The 21443-nt window shown below is 39.9% G+C and overlaps 2 protein-coding genes across 2 annotated transcripts in view; one reads left to right on the top strand and one right to left on the bottom strand.

Annotated features, from left to right (window-relative positions):
* Window positions 1-8095, bottom strand: part of Caps2 (calcyphosine 2) — a 37791-nt gene extending 29696 nt beyond the window's left edge. Inside the window, exons 1-3 of the mRNA XM_051139708.1 lie at window positions 8051-8095; window positions 3017-3076; window positions 1401-1574 (exon numbers count right to left, since the gene is read on the bottom strand). Coding sequence (XP_050995665.1) covers window positions 1401-1574; window positions 3017-3076; window positions 8051-8095 — 279 coding nt within the window. The remainder of the gene's footprint in view (window positions 1-1400; window positions 1575-3016; window positions 3077-8050) is intronic.
* A 3840-nt stretch (window positions 8096-11935) lies between these two features.
* Window positions 11936-20743, top strand: Glipr1l1 (GLIPR1 like 1). The gene is made up of 5 exons (XM_051139707.1): window positions 11936-12130; window positions 15174-15416; window positions 18981-19081; window positions 19827-19912; window positions 20661-20743. Exons 1-5 carry the CDS (start codon window positions 11936-11938, stop codon window positions 20741-20743), a joined length of 708 nt encoding a protein of 235 aa, XP_050995664.1.
* Window positions 20744-21443: the final 700 nt, after the last annotated feature.

Raw genomic sequence — 21443 nt, 5'->3', positions numbered from 1 at the left:
GTTCGCCTCTCTTCATTCAATGTCACTGCCCCAGGCAGGTCAGTCTATGAAGCAGTGGTGGACCAGCCAAGCTCTATTGTATATGAAGGTATGTTCAGAAGTCCTAAGAGATTCTTTGGGATTTCAAAAAGATAAACACTGAAATGTCTTATAAATGTGAGTAGGATTCCTTACCTAACAAACAACCCTAACAGGATAGCAGCTAGTCAGGGAGACGACAGATTTCAAGAGATTCTTCTCTGGGATTTTTTTTCCCTCACTGTCCATCTTCCTTTGATACTGTCATCAAATTCTGCCCTGACTTCATGACCTTTCACTGCTACGTGACATATTATTGCATATTGCTTATGATTTGTTGCCTGCATCTCCTAACATGAGATTTGTTCCTTGAGGACCAGCACCTCATGGCTGCGGCCCCATGCCTGAAAAGTAACTGCTGCTTGGAAACCCGTGAAGGAGAAAGTGTTTAATTTACTTACCTCCTAATATTCCATTTTTCCTAAATAATGACTTGTTTAAATGGACACCAAGAAACTGTCTAGCCAATGCTGAGGCAAATTAAAGAAATTGATGTAAAAAATATGCTAAAGGAACATTATGTTTAAGTTGAAAATTATTTTGCAGCCAGGCCTGGTGACACACACCTATAATCCCAGCACTTAGGATGCAGAGGCAGGCATATCTCTGAGTTCGAGGCCAGCCTGGTCTACAGAGCAAGTTCCAGGACAGCCTGGTCTACATGGTGAGACCCTGTCTACAAACAAACGAACAAAATCACTTTGCTCTGAACTTTCCACAAAGGGTAAGTGGAACTTACTATGCCTAATATTCTATAATGGTGAATTAGTGCCGTATTAGTATTTATTTCTAACTTATTAAGTTACAATAAGTCAGCAGTTTGTAAGATTACCAAAAAGACTACCCAAATGAGACAAGAACACAGAAGCAGGGACAGTATTACAATAGACCACTGTGAGGTTTAAAGCCCTTTTCAACTCTAGAACTTAGACTATAGCCCAGCAGAATTTATGACAGCTATATGAAGAATGTGTGTGTTTGTGTGTATACACACATTATACATATACATTATATATTATATATGCATGTGTGCATATATATATATATATATATTCATTCCATTGCTATCAATTAAATGAAAAGGGTTATACACATATAAGGAATAAAGTTTACCATATGAAAGATACTGAAAATAGAGCTTTGGGTTTGTCATGAAAAATAATCTACTTGATATAAGTAAAATAATATAAGGAGCCCCAGCTTATTGAAATAAATATTAAGTGTTATACTTTCTACAATACGCAGCAAAAAAGAATATTTCTAAGGCACATGTACTGTTAATGCTAAAGTTCATTAATACTTCACAGCAGCCCACGTGCTACCTTTTCATTTATCTCATTTCTTGAAGCCTCGTGCGTGCTGGCTGCTTTTGCCTTTTCTGCATTTCTCTGAGTGTACTGTTTGTATCCCTCTTTCATTTCAGTTGCATACTGCTGGTATTTTAGCTTAAATTTGCCTGTTGGTGCTGGTAAATCTTCAGGTATTATGTCCTGCTCCTAGAGATAAAACAAAAGGTATGCTGTCCACCAGATAAGCATTTTTTTTTTTCAAGCAGTGTTTTCCTTGTTGACATTGTCAGGCTTACTATTTACCTTAGTGCTTAGCTCTAAGGAAGACTACCATACTCCATGTTCCAACCTGAAGGGTCATTTAAACATTTCCCTAAGAGAGCATTGATGAAAGCGGACAGAGTTGAGCAGAATGAGCTGGGCGTGGTGGCACACACCTTTAATCCCAGCACTTGGGAGGCAGAGGCAGGTGTGTCTCTGTGAGTTCGAGGCCAGCCTGGTCTACAAATCAAGTTCCAGGACAGGCAGGGCTACATAGAGAAACCCTGTCATAAATATGTGTGTGTGTGTGTGTGTGTGTGTGTGTGTGTGTGTGTTATATATTATTATATTATACATATGAAAATAAAAAGAATTGATCTGTAATCCTTTACTGTTTTCTCTGCTGAAGGTCTCATATTAAAATAACTTGAAATTTTTTATATCAAGTGGTTTTTTTTCCTTGGATGTCTTATGTAAGTCTTTTCTTCTCTGGCCAAAACAGTTGTAGAGGATTAGTGATGCTAAGAAGCACTGGCTGCCACCTTCTAGAACATCACTGTATTTTCCTCCCTTGTGTTTTGTGGTTCCTTGTCAAATTTCCAGGGTAGCAAGAGATAGTAGTGTCAGTGAACATTTGTTGTGACTTATATAGGCATAGATCCGGCAAAAGGAAAAATATAAATGCCAGCCTAACCCTTGGAGAATGTTGAGGATGTCCAAATATAACAGAAAAGAAGGCTGAGCCAAATTTAGGGCAATAGCCCTTGTAACATACAGATTGAGGTGTATTATTATTTTTACTGTTATTGTTTTATTAAGTTTAATTAACTATTTTCCTCTGTGGTATTTTAGGAGCTTAAAGTCTGAACTAATTTCTCAGAAATCAAACTTCTGTCCTTTAAATAATATGATATAATCTCCGATGTTACAATTTTTTTTTAATTCCTAAGTGCAGGTGTACTTAGATACACCAGTAATTTGCTGACTTTACAGGAAGTGTTTAAAATGTCATCTCAGTATTCAAAAACTATAAAAGTATTTCATCAGCACCATTGTTGGAAATTTTTATATGCACCCTGTGAAAACCGAGTGGATCATAGAACAATCAGCAAAAATGTAAGCCAAGAGCAGCTCTAATGATATACACTCCAACATGGAAATACATACTGACCACTTCATTTTGGTGATGTTGGGCATCTGGTCTTTGGCATGGCACAACCCAACCCAGGCCAGAAGGTAACTGTGGCGGGTTGAGATCAACATGCACTGCACCACGTGGTGCTGGTGACAAATTATCCTGAAAAATGAAATGGAATGGTAGTGAGTGCGTGCTCACAGGTGCCGCTGCTGTCAAATATTTATTATATTAACTATAAACTCAAAATTACCTCCTCATCAGAATCAACAAGGCTTCCAAGATCAAGTGGTGGGACCCTGAAAGAAATAATCTATGCAGCTCATAAAAGTTTAAGTGAGTCTGTAATAACAGAGAAATCATTATCAAATACATTATCTATACAAAATCACGGTAAAGCTAATGGTGTGTTGGCTGCCACTGCATAGCAGGAAGCACTGTAGTTTTTGATAAATATTCAGTAACTTTTCATATTGATTATTAAATGCATCTGTTATTAATATGATGATAATAAAATGGTAAATATAATATGAAAAATAATAATGATAAAATTGTAAAAATTTGTGATTAAGTAAATAATGCTCAGAACAGAGATGAGAATGAGGAGGTGCCTCAATGAGCAAGGCGTTTGCTGGGCAGAACTGTAGTTCAGACTCCCTGAAAGCACGTAAAGCCTGGGTCGGAGCGGCAGCTGCTTGTCATCAGTGCTCACAATAGCATACAATGCATACTCTAAGTAAAAAAGAAAACTTTAATAATATAAAATATATAAATATAAAAATAGTAATTCCATTTTCATATTTTTCAACATAACACTTTAAAATACAGGTATAGTTACTGTTAGATAACTTACTATGTCAGTCACAAAATGAATGTGGTACATTTCTTTAATATATGTTTTTAGGGTGGTTATACTAACCCTGATTTATACAGAATTCCTAAGTCTGTACAGTTTATGACATTATGTATCCTTTTAAAGTCAGTTTGAATCTTAAAAAGACAAAATGAATTTTCTAAAGAAAGAATTTGTCTTTTCTAGGAAAATGTGAGAACAGAAGTAAATAAAATAAGGACAACATAAATTATCCATATTCCTACTATCATATCGAAGATGCTTTTTAATTCTAGCACAGTAATATCCAGGCTTTCTCTATGCAGGTTTTTCTGTAGTTCACAATCAAACAACATACATAATTATATATGTATACACACATATATGTATATATACATACATTTGTAGTTTTAACTAATAAAAGCATTACGTATATACTTTTAAAACTATATATATGTAATGAAAGTATCAAATGTTTGCCTGTTCAGCATATTCAGTAAATACGTAAGAGATTTGCTTACATAGGTAGGTAGGGATTCCGGACCGCCCATGATCTAGAAGTCCATCCTTGCTTTAATTAAAACAAACAAATAAATAAAACAAAACCAGAATCGTGTGCCTTATCCATTAAGAGACAATCATGACTGAACAGAATAAATACAATCTTTTTTTTTTTTTTTTTAGCAAACTCCATAGAAAATGCACCTCCCAAACCCTCCTCACTGTGATTAGGACACAGAAAACATGACAACTGAGGCAGATAGCCATCGCTGTCCCAGCCCTCAGCCAGCTTCAGAAGATGTGCCTTCAAACAATAATGAGGATAGAGCAGGCAGGAGGAGTAGCAGGGGACTGGGATGCCTCCTGTACCATAGATCCACCTCAGGGACACTGAGCCCAATGAGACGATTATTTAAACAAGACCTGCAGAATAGTATCAGTAGACATCCACTGGGGATGGAGGAAACTTTACAAGGCCCCACCTCTACATTAAGGGCTACAGGCAATTAGTGACTGCAAGGGGGGTGGAGAGAGAGAGAGAGAGAGAGAGAGAGAGAGAGAGAGAGAGAGAGAGAGAGAGAGAGAGAGAGAGAGAGAGCCCTCTCCTCCAGGGACAAGCCCCTGATAAGTTAACCAGTGCCACTTAAGGAACTCAGCAAATTGTATTTATAAATTACATATATATATACAAATATACATATATATATTATAATAATGAAGGAGTGAGGGGCCATGTGAGGGGGAATTTGGGGTGCTTAGGAGGAGTTGGAGGGAAAGGAGGGAGTAGGAAATAATATAAATATGGTGCTCATGTATGAAAGTCTAAATAAATAAATAAATATCACTATAAAATCCCAGAGAGAGAGAGAGAGAGAGAGAGAGAGAGAGAGAGAGAGAGAGAGAGAGAGCATTTAGCTGCTCCATGAAACACAGCAGTGTCTTGAGAGTTGAGAAGAAGGCTGCTCATAACACAAACCCAGATGCACTTTCTACATAAACATAAAAACATAAGACTTGCTCTGCAAACACTTTAATTCGGATTTCAATACAAACACAGCACGTTGGTGGCTGCTGTGTCACCCGTGGCTCTGCAGCTTGAGCCTGCAGCCGTCATTAGTGCCATTCACTTCTTTGCCTTTCCGCCCTTCAGAAGACATCATTTTCACCGGAACCTTCTGTTTCGACCTACATTTTGCCGTTGTCTCTGCTTTAAACATCCATGGCTGTCCTCTAAATACGTAGCCTTAGCTGAACTTAACACTTTTGGAATATGAATCTCACCTGTAAAACCCGAGTTTTCTTGAGCTAAGTCTTTATTTCATTTAATGTTGGGTCTTGAGTACGTAACATTATGCTAAGCAGGTTATGAGTACAAAATAAATAAAACCAAAAGTATTAGGTCATTGAAAATTCATTTTAAGTAAACAGTATACAATTTAGAGAAAGTTTAGTTCATGATCTTTTAAAATCTTCTTTGTATATAAACTACACTATATTTTATATGACCACTAACACCCCTTTAAGAGCTTTTACTATATAAAATGCTTATAGGCTAAGTGATTAAATATACAGTTTACAATGGTGCAACAATTAAACATAAATCCACTAGCATGTTATAAGGGCAACACTATAAAGGAAATGATATTTTCCTCTTCCTTAATATTTTCTTCTTTCTCTTATATTTTCTGTAAGCACATGGATACTGGAAGCAATTGAAGGAATCATTCATTCTATTAAGAAGAAAATTCTCGGGCTAACGTACTTGTAGTGAATTCTTTCCCCGAGAAAATAGCCGAGTTTGGCTCCTAGATGCAGCCATTCCTTTGATCTCTAACTCCATTCAGATGTATGCAATTTGCTGTGCTTTTAAGAAGATAAAACAAATGCAAAATGGTCATTCTTATTATAATTTTAAGTAATCCACACACAGTAGTTTTCCTAGAAAGAAGTCATTGTGTTTAATGGCTGTGGCTAATAAGAAAGCATTTTGACTTTATAAACTATTATCAAGTGTTGTTGATACAAATACTTCATGGCATATATGCCCAAAACACTTCATGGCCTGTGTGCCCCCAAAAGATCTATAGCTTAATATCTAGGCCGTGTGGACATGTCTTCTTCATCGCAAAAGGAATATTTCAGGTGGGATTAAATTAAAATTTTGAGATGGTAAAGTTAATCTATTGGGCTCACTGGATTCTTAGAAGAGACCCTTAGAAGAAGGAGCCAGGAAGATCTGGGTAAGAGAAGGAAGGTGGGAAGGTGGAATCACACATCTGAGAGGAACACAGATGCTGCGCAGCTGCCAGCAAAGATGGAAAAGGGTAGGAACAATTTCTAGGATGCACAAGAGACATGGAACAAATCTTCCCCTGGGGCCTCTAAAAGGAACCAGGCTTGCTGGCAGCTTGTTTCTAGCAATTGCAGACTAAATTTGTGCACTGACCTCCATGAATATAAGATTATAATACAATTGTATTATTTAAAGCCACTCAGTCTTTGCTGCAGTTTTACAGTAAAGCTGGGACACTAATAATAGTCTGCCTGTCTTCTCTGCCACATGAGTTTCCTGTTCTTTATAACGGGTTCTCAAGCCACTATGGGTCTTGATACTGTCAAGGTAGACTAATGGAAAATATTCTAAACTGAGTGGTGATAGAACACTCCTTTAATCCCAGAACTCTGGATGCAGAGGCAGGAAGATCCCTGAGTTCAAGGGTCTACAGAGTAAGTTTCAGGGCAGCCAAGGCTACACAGAGAAACCGTGTGTGTGTGTGTGTGTGTGTGTGTGTGTGTGTGTGTGTGTGTGTGTGTGTGTGTGTAGTATATATAGACCAGACAGTATAATTAGTAATTCTGTAATTTTTTTTTAAAAAATTGCTTGTCAAACCAAGTGACTATCTGTACTCAAAGTTTTATATATCTTTATTTTGACTATATTGACTATATTTTGACTATATTTATGTTGCCATGAATATAGTTTTCCTTAAAGTGTGGGAGAAGCAGGCCTTCGTGCTCACAGACTTTCACCAGAGGCCATCTGAAATGTTCACTACACAAGGCTGTGTCTTCAAGGGAAGGAATGCTACACCTATTTTCTGCCCAGGACCCTGGAGCTGGAGTTGATGTGCTTTCTAGCCTGGTGACCCTTGTGCTATCTGTGTGGCTACACTTTTCTGGCACTGGACCCTCCTCCAGACTCCTGTCATCTGTTTGTTTTTCTCAGTCAATAGTAAATCCGCATTTCTCAGTCAATCTACAGAGCCCATCTTTTGGATCTTATGAAGAGTTTCAGCATACCCAGATCCGATCCGTTTTTAGCTTACTTTGTTCCCCAAAGAGATTTGTGTGTGCTTTGTTGTGCACATGGGATTGATTTCATCATTACCAGTATCGTTTTCACCAAATTGTATTGAGCTTAAATATGCCTAAAATAAACCACTCAGGGTCAGCCTTCCAAAGTTTGAAACAACATTGGCTGGAGAGTCATGTTGAGCCGAAATGCCTTCTTGCCTCCAGGTTGATGGGTCTGGTAAGGGTGGTCACCCATGAGGGTCGTAAAGACTCCCCCTCCCCACATTTAAAGTTCATTCCCCCTTGTCTTTTCTTTTACTGCACTGGAGATTATTTTAAATTTTTGTTTGTTTTAAGATAGGACGGCAATGTCAGCTTCAGTTAGATAAACTAATATTAAAATCTGATTTTTGCTGAGTTCCAATAACTGAAGTTGGAGAAAGAATGTAATCTCTCTGAGTCCAGCATTTATAATGTATAAAAAAATAAATTGAATATTAGCACCTTCTCCTCCTGATGGAATGAGGTAACATTTCACAGTGGCAGCTGTCACTATTTTTCCATGCCTAGCATGACCTAACCCCACCCAGTTCCCTTGCACCTCACCGTTTTCATTCTTCCCACATCACCCCAGATACTTCCCCTCTAAAAATCCCTCACCTTAATCCAGAAATTGTAACCACAAAGGCTGGTATTTACTGCCATTCCTATAACATAGATCCCTAAGAAACACTTATTTAGTCAATAGACAAATTAGTACATCAAACATGTCCATATACAGTTGGAGTATACCCATGGTAGATTCATTTCACTGTGGCAATCACAGTGCCAACATACAAGCCTTTCTGGAAACAATCGGGTAAGGTATTCGCAGCACCAAATAGCACCAGATATTCCTCAGTAAAACTGTACACGCACAAAATTAATGACTCCTGTTGGTGCTCACTTTATATCTCAGGGTGTAGCAGAAAGCCTAGAAAATGAGAGAATTCAGTATATCAGACATGAGTTAACTCAGAATTACACAGCATAAAAGTGAGTCATTCAGAGATTACAGAGGGTCTTGAAAGGGAAAGGTTGCTATAAGGGGCACACTGGAGTCTACAGGATTAGCAATTGCTCTCCAAATAGAGAATCTAACATTTTGGACAGGACCTCAAAAGCTAAAGTGGTCCAAGCTTCTGAGTTCTCACTGCCCAAGCTGAGACCCAGAAAAAAAAAATGAGTTTCACTTTGCATAACTGTGTGCCATTTATTGCAGGCCCTTAATTCATGCATGGCTCTAGATCTCTTTCCAAGAATCCACTCTTGACCAGAAAACAGAGGCATCAAGAAGCAATTTGCTAGAGAACTAAACAATTCCTAAAACCTAAGTTTGGTGATTCAAGTATAAATATACAGAGCTTTGGCTTAAAGGCCAAGGACCGTACTTGTGCTGAAATACAGAGCTTTAAAAAGCTAGTGAGGGATGGCAAGAGGGTCAAGAGCAGGTCTGAATGGGTCCTGGCCCACTCAACCACTGCAAGTACATAGTGCTGAGCAGTTCTATCGCTGACTAATGTCTTGGGTGCTGTTAACCCCTGAGTCACCACTTCATCCCCTCCTTGTTTCTTAACAATGACCATTTCCAACTCCAGTTGTTATTGTTTCTCTCCTGGTTCGTATATCAGTGACTTTTAACTTGTTGATACAAAGAACACAAGGGAAAGGAAAGGATAGAAGGATCTAATCTAGTTCACAAACAAGAAAGGGGGGAAAGATTAATAAATACAGTTCAGTGCTTAAATTCTATGAGGGACAGACACCAAGTCCATCTTGAATCCATGGCCATAACGGATCTGAAACTGAACACAAAGTCGTTCCTGATTCAATTAAAATCATACTTCACAATACCTGCAGTGATCGAAAAGAAATCCACCGTCACCGTCTTCCAGGACTCAAGGCCAGGCTAGGAAGCAAGCCAAGTTGACTTGCCCTGACAGTGTTACCTCCATACAGCCCAAACAGGGAGCAGAAGGGCTGGAAGGGATATAAAGTCAGGGTGATTCCACCAAGAGCTTCCCTCTGAGAGCTTCCTGTAGGCTTCTCAAGGGACAGTTCCCAGCAAACACAACAGTTTCTACCAGCCTCTCCGGTTGCTAGGCAACTAGTGCTAGTTCACTAAGCCTCTCAGCCGCCCATTGCAGCTTCCTTAGTAGTAAAAGAGACTTCAGCGCCCAGCCTTTAGGTCTTCCCTGCCACCTTCCACTCTAGGCTCTGTCTGCCATCTTTCCACCCCGCAGGTCCCCCTTCCACTTGCAAACTCACTCCATTGTCTAAAGGACTTCTACTTTAGGTGGCAGCCTCCCTAGCCCAGCTAAAGCCTGTGAACTAAACCCTGGCACAGAGAGGAAGGGACTAGCTCACAGCAAGCAAGCGTCTCCTCGGCTTTTGGTGGGTCATTCATTTAATGGAATTCCTTTAAATGTTCTTTCACAGAGCAACTATCTTATGTCCTGAGTCCAGTTTGATATTTGAGGAGAAACATCCTGTACCCCTACTGCCAATTTCCCACCAAAATCTTAACTATGTCTGCAGCCTCTTTGGACTATAACTGCCTAGCCATAAAAGGATAAGGCTAGCTTAAGATATTTGTAAAATTCGACTCCAATAACAGCTGGTGGTATCTTCACCAATGTAATGTCAGATACGCAAATTAAAAAAAAAAAAAAAAAAAAAAGGAATCCAACAGGCAGAGGAGGAGAGAATATCTGTGAAATGCTGTCATCTGGAAACAGGATAGCTGTTGTACACATGAACTCATAACAACTGTGGTTATCTGCAAAAGATCAAGCTGTTCAAACTTTCAATATGGATGGGTATGCCGGTGTGTTGATGTGTACTTGACACAGGCTGGAATCATTTGAGATAAAGGAACCTTAATTGAGAAAGTCTGAAATGACTCAATAATATCAGGCTCAGAGATCTATGATAGATCTAAACATGACTTGGGGGAGAAAGGAGGGAGGGAGAGAGAGAGAGAGAGAGAGAGAGAGAGAGAGAGAGAGAGAGAGGCTATCAATGAAATTATTCCTAATAATATTCTGCTATACTCTAGATCAATGTCTTGTGCAGTCACTTTCAGAGAGACTTTCTTCAGTTACAGAGATCCACATGCAGACATTACACAGAGAGAGTAGGGACTGGAAATCACCCGTTATGTCCCTCCCCTCAAGGCTTCATGAACCTTGCAGGAAAAAAAAAGGAAGAAAAGATTGTAGGAAGCTGAGGAGACGGTGGACACTGGGAGAATATGGCCCACTGAATCAACTAAGCAGGGCTCGTATGGGCTCACAGACACTGACGTGGCAAGCACAGGGTCCGCATTGGGTCGGCTTTAGGTCCTGTATGTGTATGTTATGGCTGATAGCTGGGTGGTTTTGTGGGACTCCTACCAGCGGAAGTATACATGTCTCTGCCTCTTTTGCCTACTCTTGGGACTCTTTTCCTCCTACGGGGTTGCCTTGTCCAGATTTCATATGAGGCTGTTGGCCTTGTCTTCCTGTATCTTGTTTTGTTGTTGCATTTGTTAGTTGTCTATTGGAGGCCTGCTGTTTTCTGAAGGGAAACTGAAGGGGATATGGATACTGGGAAAAGTGGAGGTGTGAGAACTAGAAGTATTGGATGGGGGGGACTGTAGTCAGGATATATTATATGAGAGAGAGAGAGAGAGAGAGAGAGAGAGAGAGAGAGAGAGAGAAGGAAAAGGGGCTGGAGAGATGGCTCAGCGATTGAGAGCACTGCCTGCTCTTCCAAAGGTCCTGAGTTCAATTCCCAGCAACCACGTGGTGGCTCACAACCATCTATAATGAGATCTGGTGCCTTTTTCTGGAGTGTAGGTGTGCATGCAAGTAGAACACAGTATAGATAATAAATAATTCTTTTAAAATGAGAGAGTGAGAAGGAAAAAAAAAAAAAAAAAAAAAAAGCAGGCTCCAGTCAAACCTGAAGGGCATGTTCTTAATTGGCGATTGGTGATTAAGGGCCTAGCCCACTGAGGGTGTGCCATCCCTGGGCTGGTGGTCCTGAGTTCTATAAGAAAGCAGGCTAAGAAAGCCATGATGAATATGCCTGTAAGTAGCATCACCCATGGCCTTTACATTAGCTCCTGACTCCAGGTTCCTGTCCTGTTTGAATTCCTGTCCTGACTTCTTTCAATGATGGACTATGGTGTGGAAGCCTATAACAAATAAACCCTTTCCTCTTTTAAAAAAAAAAAAAAAAAAAAAAAAAAAAAAAAAAAAAAAGCTCTTCAGAAAGCTAGTCGGGGTCGGATGCTTAGAGCTGTACACCAGAGGGCGCCTCAGGCTTTCTGGAGAAGTTAAGGCTTAGTAGCTCAGGACTGGAGAGCAGCAGTCGCTGCAGACGCAGCAGTCTCCATGGCAACACTGCCCCCAGTGCCGTAGTCTGCCAGAACAGAACCCTGGCCTATTAACAAAGCAGAGCCACTGTTGAGTGTAATCCTTGTTCAGGCATATTCACTAGGGATTTCCTGCGCGTCTCCCCATGGCCCTGAAGAAGAAACTTAGTTGTCTCTGGATACTAACTCTGTGTTTGGCAGCCTGTAGACTTTCCAAGGCAGCGGATGAAATTCCGAAGGTGCCATCTATCAATAATCCAAAATTTATCCGTGAGTTCGTCGACCACCATAATGAACTGAGAGGCAAGGTCAACCCCACGGCAGCGGATATGAATTCTCTGGTGAGAAAGAAACTGGGGTGCTGTCCAGAACAATAAGTGTAAGCAGGAGAGGGAGGTGTAATAAGATTTACAAGACCAGACTTTGTTTTTAAGGTGTAGTAGAAACAATCGCCCTGGAATCCTTTTATAACACGGAACAGACGATTACTTGGCTCTTACCTCGTGGGCCATTGTGCATGGTAGATAGAAATCATGGTATATCGGGATGGGTAAAAAGTAGAGATTTCCCTTGGTCTTAGACCTGGGCGGGGGCGGGGAATAGGGTGAAAGTGGGAGGATACAAGTGATGGGATAACAATTTAGATATAATCTGAATAAATTAAGAAAATTAAAATTAAAAGAAGAAGAAGAGGAGGAGGTGGTGGTGGTGGTGGTGATTTCGGCCGGGCATGGTGCCACACTCCTTTAATGCCAGCACTTGGGAGGCAGAGGCAGGCAGATCGCTGTGAGTTCAAGGCCAGCCTGGTCTACAAAGCAAGTCCAGGGCAGCTAAGACTACACATAGAAACCCTGTCTTGAGAACAAGAAGAAGAAGAAGAAGAAGAAGAAGAAGAAGAAGAAGAAGAAGAAGAAGAAGAAGAAGAAGAAGAAGAAGAAGAAGACTCTTTGGCTATTTTGGAAAACGGTACATTTCTACTCCGCCTATCCTTTCTGAGACTGGCCAATTGGGCTATTAGAAATTGTGCTCTTCATATACAGGGGGAGGAGGCCCCCCTCAGTCACAGTCATAGGGGAGGGGAGTAGGGGCAAAGCGGGAGGGAGGGAGGAATGGGAGGATACAAGGGATGGGATAACAATTGAGATGTAATATGAACGAATTAATAAAAAAGAAAAGAAAAAAGAAATCGTGTGCTAAATGTTTGTACAAAACCTCATAGAGTATTGGTGAGGCTCGAAGCACTCATGGTCTGACTGTTAGAAAATGGAAGCATGATTTTAATTTTGGCACTCTGCCATGTATATCTTCTCCACTCAAACCACTGAGAAGAAATGAAAGTCTGTTATTCTCCTGGGGTGGCTTCTGCGCTCCAAAGGAGTTTCCTTTCTGATAGGTGTTGAGTGATCTATCATAGGTTTTACTACTTACGGGCATAAAAAGGCTTGGGACACGTGTTTGAGAACAATTCATCAAGAAGTTGAAGGCCTGAACGTGACATCACTTTGAGGTGGGAGGCAGTTGCAAAGGTTGAGGACGATGGTTGGCGTCCCTGAGATTTTACCTTCTGGAGCTCAGTGGCCTGTAACCTGGAACATGGCAATCACACCATGCTTTGCTTTACATCTCTGTTGCGATAAAAGTCTGACCAAAGACAAATTAGAGGAGGAAAGGCTTGTTTGGTTTGCAGTTACAGTGATTCATGGGCAGGAAGCCAAGGCAGGAACTCAAAGTGGGAACCTGGAAGCAGGAACTAAAGTAGAGACTATGAAGGACCACTACTTCCTGGGAGGAGGAGAGGTTACTTCCTTCCTGGCCTTCCTGGCCTTCCTGGCCTTCCTGGCCTGGTCACCTCCCTTTATTATATGTTCCGGGCCCAATTTCCAAGGAAGGGTACCACCCACAGAGGTCAAGGCCCTTCTGCATCAGTCACAACCAAGAAAATGCCCCCACAAACATGCCCACAAGCAAATCTGATGACTGTACAAATCTGTTGCACATAACAGAGGGTCAAGGATAAAGAAAGCAATGGCAGAAAGGATGATGATCATGGGTGGAGCTAGGAAAGCCAACACCAGGTGTCCTCCTACAGACGTCAACCCTAAAGATGCTTAAGTCAGGTGTGTGTGTGTGTGTGTGTGTGTGTGTGTGTGTTTTGTCTTGTATCTGCATCTCATATGATTCCCCCTATTAATTCGCATAGATACAGCATTTTGTCTCAGAGCCAGGCAAATATTCCATGTCTAAGACATGGCAGTTTGGGAAATACCATAGAAGCAAATGTAATTAACATTCGAAGGATGTCAAGGGCCACTGAAACATGGTCTAGCTCCATCGCTGACTTTGATGTAGAGAAACTTCGGTGGAAGAGCTCATTTAGATCAAGAGAGCATGAGAAAAGGTTTTTCAGAGGGGGTGCTGATATGGGCAATGCAGATGGAGAGCAAAGGAGGCAGTGACAATGGGTGTCACTCCAACTAGCTGGAAGACAGTGCTTAGAATGAATTCTGAATAGGAAGGAAGCCTTTGAGGAACTAAGGCACATGTGATGCCCAGGGTCTTCATTTGGTTTTTATTGCCTTGAGAATCACCATTACCAAAAGCAACATAGGGAGGAAAGGGTTTAATTTACCATATACTTTAGAGTCCTTCGTGAGGGGAAATCAGGTCATCAGTGCAGAAAACGGCCTACAGACTTTCCACAGGCAATCAATGGATGTGTTTCATCATTTGAGCTTCCTCTCTTTGGATAAATTTAGCTTGTATCAAGTTGACCAAAAACTAACCAGGACAGCTAGGTAGAAAAGTGGGTAGTCATTATAAAAAGGAGGAGGAAGAAGAGGAGGAGGAGGAGGAAGAAAGAAGAAGAAGAAGAAGAAGAAGAAGAAGAAGAAGAAGAAGAAGAAGAAGAAGAAGAAAAAGAAGAAGTTGAGGCAGCAGAAAAATAGAAAAAATTATTGCAAGAAGTTGAAGGCTTTGTTATTCTATATTCTTACACTCGTACATTGTTAATCTTTAGAGAGGCGAGGTTGGAGAGGGCCATTGGGCCCTGCCCTGGACACTTTCTGTGTCCACTTTTTATTGCTTCCGGTTCACTGTGAAGAACCTTCTGATGCTTGCTTCATGATAGGTCCAGAAACATGGTGCCAAGTGACCATGTCCTGGAATAGTGATCTCAAAGTAATTTCTTCTTTTAGCAGCTTCTGTCAGGTATTTGGTTGTAATAAGAAAACAGCTAAGACAAGACAACAAATACAAAAATTTTTAAAATGATATCTTTACTGAAAGGGCTAAAATTAGCTGAAATTTAATTTATTACATTTATTAAAATGGTTTTATCGTAAGTAAATATATACTAATCAGTTGAATGTTTTTCTATTTTTTCAGAGTTGGGACAAAGCATTAGCAGAAGTGGCCAGGACATGGGCTAAACGGTGCCTTTTTTCCCATAATCCCTGCACTGGCAAACGCTACGGTTGTATCAGTGGTTATGACTATCTTGGAGAAAATATATATTTAGGTGGAATAAACACTGTACCAAGACAAGTTGTTTATGCCTGGTATAATGAAAGTAAAGATTATGATTTTGACAATAAGACCTGTTCTAAAACATGTGGCCATTATACACAGGTACGTATTTACTGGGTTATTAATTAGCTGCATTCATTTTCGTTCCAAGATAACCTTTTTAGTATTTTCTTTTACACCCATTTAAAAAAAGTAATAGACCTCCATCTTATTGGGTGTTCCATGTACTGAATTTAGATTTTCAAATCTTTGACAATGTTACTCAGCTGTCATTTTCTTTACATTACTTACAACAGGAAATCCACTGTGCCTCATCCTTGTATCTTCCCCACCTGTGGTTGCTTTTGCTTCTTTCCGGTCCTGATCAGCTTTACATAAGCTACATAAGGTGCTCTGGCCTTCACATTCCTTGTGCTATGGCACCTGGAGCTTTATCTATAGATTAAATCTGTATGTTAAATCTATAGATTAAAACCCATTCGACAAATATCGGTCGCTGTCTCTTACAGTGCTCTCTTCCTAGTGGCAGCTTCCAATGTGGGAAGTATGTTTAGAATCACGGCAGTTTGACGCCTCTGTGACGTTAATGGAATTTTTCCCCCCTGTGATCAACTTGATAACTTTATTACTTCTTCCATATGCTAGTGTCTCACTAATTTGATTTAGTTTTCTTTTTCTCTTTGAAATTAAAATATAATTGCATCATATTCCTCCATCCCTTCCTTCCATCCAGCACGTCTGTACCCTGGCTCGCTGTCTCTCAAATTTATGACCTCTGTCTCTTTAATTGTTCTTTCATATGTATACACATATACATGTTCCTAAATACATAAATACAGCCTGTGGTCAGTCTCTGTAATGTTACTCGTGTGTATGTGACTTGGGGGCTAACCACTCCAGATCCTCCTCTTAGTGTTCCTTAGTCACCCGCATGTCTTAGTCTAGAGTTGAAGCCCAGTGATTCCCTCACTTTCTTGCTGGTGTGTCTGTTCGTGCCCTCTTTCTTCAGATGAAGGGTAAGACCTATACTTTTCTGTGGCTATTGGGATGAGTATTTAGACTTTAAGCAGGTAAGAATCGTGCTGCTTTTGTAGAGTGTCAGATGTAGGTTCTCCTCCAAGATCCATGACTTCGCTTTCTACATGGTTGGCTAGGTTTCCAGTACCAAGCATGATTTCACACTTGCTGACAGAGGCTTTAGTTCAATTGGAGAACCGTTGGTTACTGCCAAGTTACAAATGTCACTATTGTACCCTTAGGGATGTAGTGCCATGCTAGTCGTTTTCATGGTTCATAGGCATCATAGCTGGATTTGACTATTGGTTGCTTGCCTCTCTGGAAGCTTACTGGCACCTTTTCACACCATGGAAGCTGGTCCTTAGCAAAGAGGCCGTCAAAACAGATCCAGCTTGGATCATCCTGGCCCTGTGCCTGAAGCGCATTGTGTCTTCAGCAATAGGTACTTATCTTCAACTTCTGTGAGGCAGGTATCTGATATGGGCAGGAAAAGGTTGGGCCTAAGGCTGGATATGTCTTAGTTGCCATGGTGTCAAATGTCCACATGGGTTGGCCTGACTTGCAGGATGTGAGTCCTGGTCCAAGCCACAAGTTTAGGGGTAGATCTCCGGTTAAGAAAGGTGCGTGGGAGGGAGAATTAGGCAGATTAACCCTCCAGGTCCCTCTAGCAAGATGTGTAGGATCTGACTAAGTAGGGAGATTAGAATATAATACCAGAGCAGGCTGTAGGTTGAAAGCACCTAGTGTTTGTCCAAGCCAGAACATGAAACTGGAATTCCATACACAGGGGTGGCCAAAAATAAGTCAAGGCACTGGATGTGGGACATGCAGGGCGGGGGGAGGGGGCAGGGGGGAGGTGTTCATCACTGACACATAAACTTAAATGGAATAACAACATGGACCCTGGAAGGTTTCTTCTTCACTGAATCTCTGATAAAATATATTAAATAGCTAGAAGCAAATCCATCCTTCTTACTAGCTCAACAACTGTATAATGTTTATTTATAGATGTTTATTTTCTTAAAAGAAAGTGAGATTTAATTAAAAAAAAAAGGCTTGCTTTTGTCATTTACTTATGTCATGTTAAACTTGCATTCAACGCAAGTAAAAAAAAAAGTTAGATCTAGTCCATTTCATGAGAGGACCGCACTTTAAAAGGTATATACTGTTATCACCCTCAAACATAAAAATATCACAGCTTAAATACACTTAGCTGGGCTGGGGAGGTGGGTCAATATCTAAGCGCACTTTGATGCGCACTCATAAGGACCTTAACTTGAGTCCCCGGAACCCACAGAAAAACCTGGGCATGGCCATGTGTGACTATAACCCCAGCACTGGCAGAGATGAGGGGAATCGTGTCAGAGATCAAAAAGTCCCTTAGGCTCTCTAGACAGAGAGCCTAAAGTAGGTTCAATGGGAGACTTAGTGTCCAGAGAATGTGATGGAAAACAATGAAGCAGTGACCTGACATCCACTTCTGGCCTGCATGCATGCAGAAACCCATGTACATGCATGTACACATGAGCAGCACACATACCACAGAGACACACTGAGCAAACGATGGGACTTTGAGGTACAGGTATTAATAAACCGGACTCTAACTACTTCTTGAAAATATAAACACTTGCGTTTGTTAAGTAGCTTTTCATATTGAAAATGAAAAGGGTCCTTTAATAACCAGCCTAACCTTGGTTTTATCAAATGAGAAACTAGCTCAGACTTGATCTGCTGCTCGGAGCCGGACACATGGTAAGGAGTAAGCTCACGTCTTAGTCCTCGGGTCACCATGCCTGTTCCTGAACTGCTATCTCTCAAGCAGCCGAAGATCCACTCAAATATGTTCAGCAAAATGATGGATTACAGCTGTATTTCAATCATGAGAAAAAAGTAATTGGTATCAAAATTTGTGAAATAGCTTGATTCATTTTGTTAGAAAATCTGTTTGATCAATTTTTTTTCCTTAGATAATTTCATTTACAAGAGGGATAAATGAAATATCCCTTTCTCTTTTCATTTAGAGAATAGGAAACGTTCTGTCCTATCGTTGATGTAAAGAACTTGAAATGTTCATTGTAGCTTTAGCTCTCATGGCTCATTTTTCCATACAAGGCTTCTTCTTTTGAAATTAGCTCAAGAAAAGTTCATTTTCCTTGGAGCTCAAAGAATATTAAAAAGTGACATTTTTGCCATTGACCTTCTAAATAAACCACATGTTCTTGTGACTTGAAAAAGATATGAATGTTTTTAAAGCTGCAAACTTTAAAATGGACAATCAATTTAGCATCAGCTCTTTTCCTAAGAAAAAAAAGTAAATTATTGTTTTCAGTCCTAGTCTGAGTTTGATGTTTCTTGTAGTATGACCACGGAGAGAATTAAAATATGTTTCCTAAGTTATCTAGAAGAAATTATTATTCCAACAATATATTATATTATGATACATTTATTAAGTTATCCTTTTGGGTTATGATAATTATTTCTGAAGAAACCCCATTTGTCCCGTATGACAGCAGCCTTAACAAAATATAACTTAATGTGTTAGATGTTAGAAATATATATATATTTGCAGCTTGATTAAGATTATATATGTTCTTATAACTAATTGCTTACATGGATTGTTTTAATATTTTTAAATTCCTTTTCTTATAGGTAGTTTGGGCCAAATCACTGAAAGTTGGTTGTGCAGTTGCAAATTGTCCTCATCTCCTTGGCAACTCAGCGGGACTATTTGTGTGTAATTATTCGCCAGCGTAAGTTAATTTGCTAAAACAAGCAAAAAAAAAAAAATGTTCTAAGTTGAAATAGCTGCTGTTAACAAATGTTGACAAAGCTGGGCATGATAGAGCACACTGTTAATGCCAGCACTGGAGAGGCAGAGGTAGTTGGATCTCTGTGAGTTCCAGGCCAGCCTAGTCTACATAATTGTGTGTAGCAATAACAATTTAAAACAAAAGCTATAAATTTGAGAGAGAGCAAGGGGGGTTAGGAGGGGCTCAAGGAAGAAAGAGGAAGGGGAAATGATGTAGTTATATTCTTTGTTTTTCCATCATCATCATCATCATCAATTATTTGGGTTTTTTGTTTGTTTCCTTTTTTTTTTTTAAATAGGGTCTCATCATGTATCTGTGGCTGGCCCAAAACTCTTTATATATAGAACAAAGATCCACCTGTCTCTGCTTCTCAAGTGCTGGGATTACACACTTGTACAGTCACACAATATTCTAATGTTTTAATGTTAATAAATAAATAAATAAATAAATAATTTTAAATTTAAAAGAAGTTAAATAATGAAAATAACATTTAAAAAGAAAATGTTTAATGGTTTCTTGGCATATAGGAAATAAACCATCTATCGAACAGCATGCATTGGTTTTTTTTTTTCTTTCTTTCTAACATTCATGCCTTTACTGAAAAACAGAAACATCTTGCATAGGCATCAATAAAAAAAAGTTTTAAATAGCAACATTGGTTAATGAGTATTTTCTGTTTTTTCAGAGGAAATTATAAAGACGTGAACCCTTACACAAAAGGAAAGCCTTGCTCTATGTGTGGGAAAGATGACTGCATGGACAATCTCTGCCGTAAGCAAAAGAGGAAAAAATAATATTAGACATAATAATTCCATTATATTTTAAAACGTGGCCCCCCTCTGTTTTAAATTTCTAGATGACTTGATTATTTCTATAAGAATATAAACCATTTATCATAAATTATATACAAATATATTTAGCTCAGATTATTCCCCCATTCCCTGACATTTTTCCTTTCAAGTAAGAAGACAAAAAGAAATTAAATACAACTGTGATCTGGTTTTCTGCTCTGCTCAAGCTGTTAATTGGGATGCTTATTTGCATACACTTCTAAGCACTGTCATTTACTTGTTATTACTAAGACAGTGACTCATGCAGAAGTAAATGTCAGTCTGTCCCTGGACAAATTAATTATGACTTTAAAAAAAACGTTTCTTTTCTATCATCAGCTTTCTTATTATTTTTGCTGTTTGACAGTTTCATACTTCTATGCAACCCATTCTGATTTACCCCCCTCCCCCAACACACACATACATTTTCCTTTTCTTCCCTATCAAACTGCCCTCATTCCTACCAGTTTCTTCCTCACACACGTGACTTACAGTTTTGTGAGCCATTTGGATTAGAAATGCCCACTGAAGCCTGGGAAGGCCATCAGCATGTACGCAGTGGGAGGTGGTGACATCCCCATTCCCTGAGCCTATCACCGGAAAGCAGGGGTGAGGGATAGGGCCCCTTGAGTCCTTCCTCCATGGTACTTGACTGTTAGAAAGCTTACTCTTTCGTGGACCCATTATAGGCCTACATAGCTGCTGGGAGCTCATGACCGCGATAGCTGTGTTTTATCCAAAAACTGACATCGCACATCGCTCCATCTTCTAGCTCTTACGTTCTTTCCACCCCACCTTTCCACAGTGGTGCTGCCCCTTGGGGTGTATGCTATAAGTGCCCTGTTGACAGCTGAGAACTCATCTATTGCTTATTTTCCTCACCTGGTGCAGCCAGGATTTTCTTCTCTCTCTATCACTCTCTCTCTCTATCACACAGGAGAAGCTTCTGAAGCTAAGGCGGAGGCCATCATCTCCCTGTGGGTGTAAACATAAATATTTAGAAAGCAGGTTGACACTATGCCAACTGAGAGAAGTAACGTTTTCTCCAGCGTTTGTCATCATTGGATTTCCTAGTGATAGCCATTCTGGCTGTGGTAAAATGGAATTTCAAAGTAGTTAATGGTAGCGAATTGTGTTGAATATTAGGAGTATTTTTAACCCTCTGTATTTTCTTTGAGAGTTCTCCACTCAGGCTTATATCAATTTGTTGTTGGGTTACCTTTGTATTGATTTTTTTTTTTGGGGGGGTTTTTGTTTGCTGCTTGCTATTGCTTTTTAAATAGTCTAGATATTTATCTACTGTATAGCTGGCAAAGATTTCTCTCCCATTCTGAAGGGTGCTTCTTCACTTGATTGTTTCCTTTTCTGCTTATGTTTCATTAAACACACACACACACACACACACACACACACACACAGTGACAGGCTGACCTCTAACTATGCAGCCAAGAACAACTTATTCAACTTATGTT

The sequence above is a fragment of the Acomys russatus genome, chromosome 31, assembly GCF_903995435.1.
Source record: "Acomys russatus chromosome 31, mAcoRus1.1, whole genome shotgun sequence".
NCBI classification, from domain to species: domain Eukaryota; kingdom Metazoa; phylum Chordata; class Mammalia; order Rodentia; family Muridae; genus Acomys; species Acomys russatus.
This window is presented reverse-complemented; position numbering and strand designations above follow the sequence as displayed.

What these genes read in the sequence shown, in the direction of transcription:
- Glipr1l1 (XM_051139707.1), top strand. Translation starts at nt 11,936, where the DNA reads ATGGCCCTGAAGAAGAAACTTAGTTGTCTCTGGATACTAACTCTGTGT. An exon ending in GTGTGTAATTATTCGCCAGC is followed by an intron (nt 19,082 to 19,826) that starts GTAAGTTAATTT and finishes CTGTTTTTTCAG; the next exon opens with AGGAAATTATAAAGACGTGA. An exon ending in CTGCATGGACAATCTCTGCC is followed by an intron (nt 19,913 to 20,660) that starts GTAAGCAAAAGA and finishes GACCCATTATAG; the next exon opens with GCCTACATAGCTGCTGGGAG.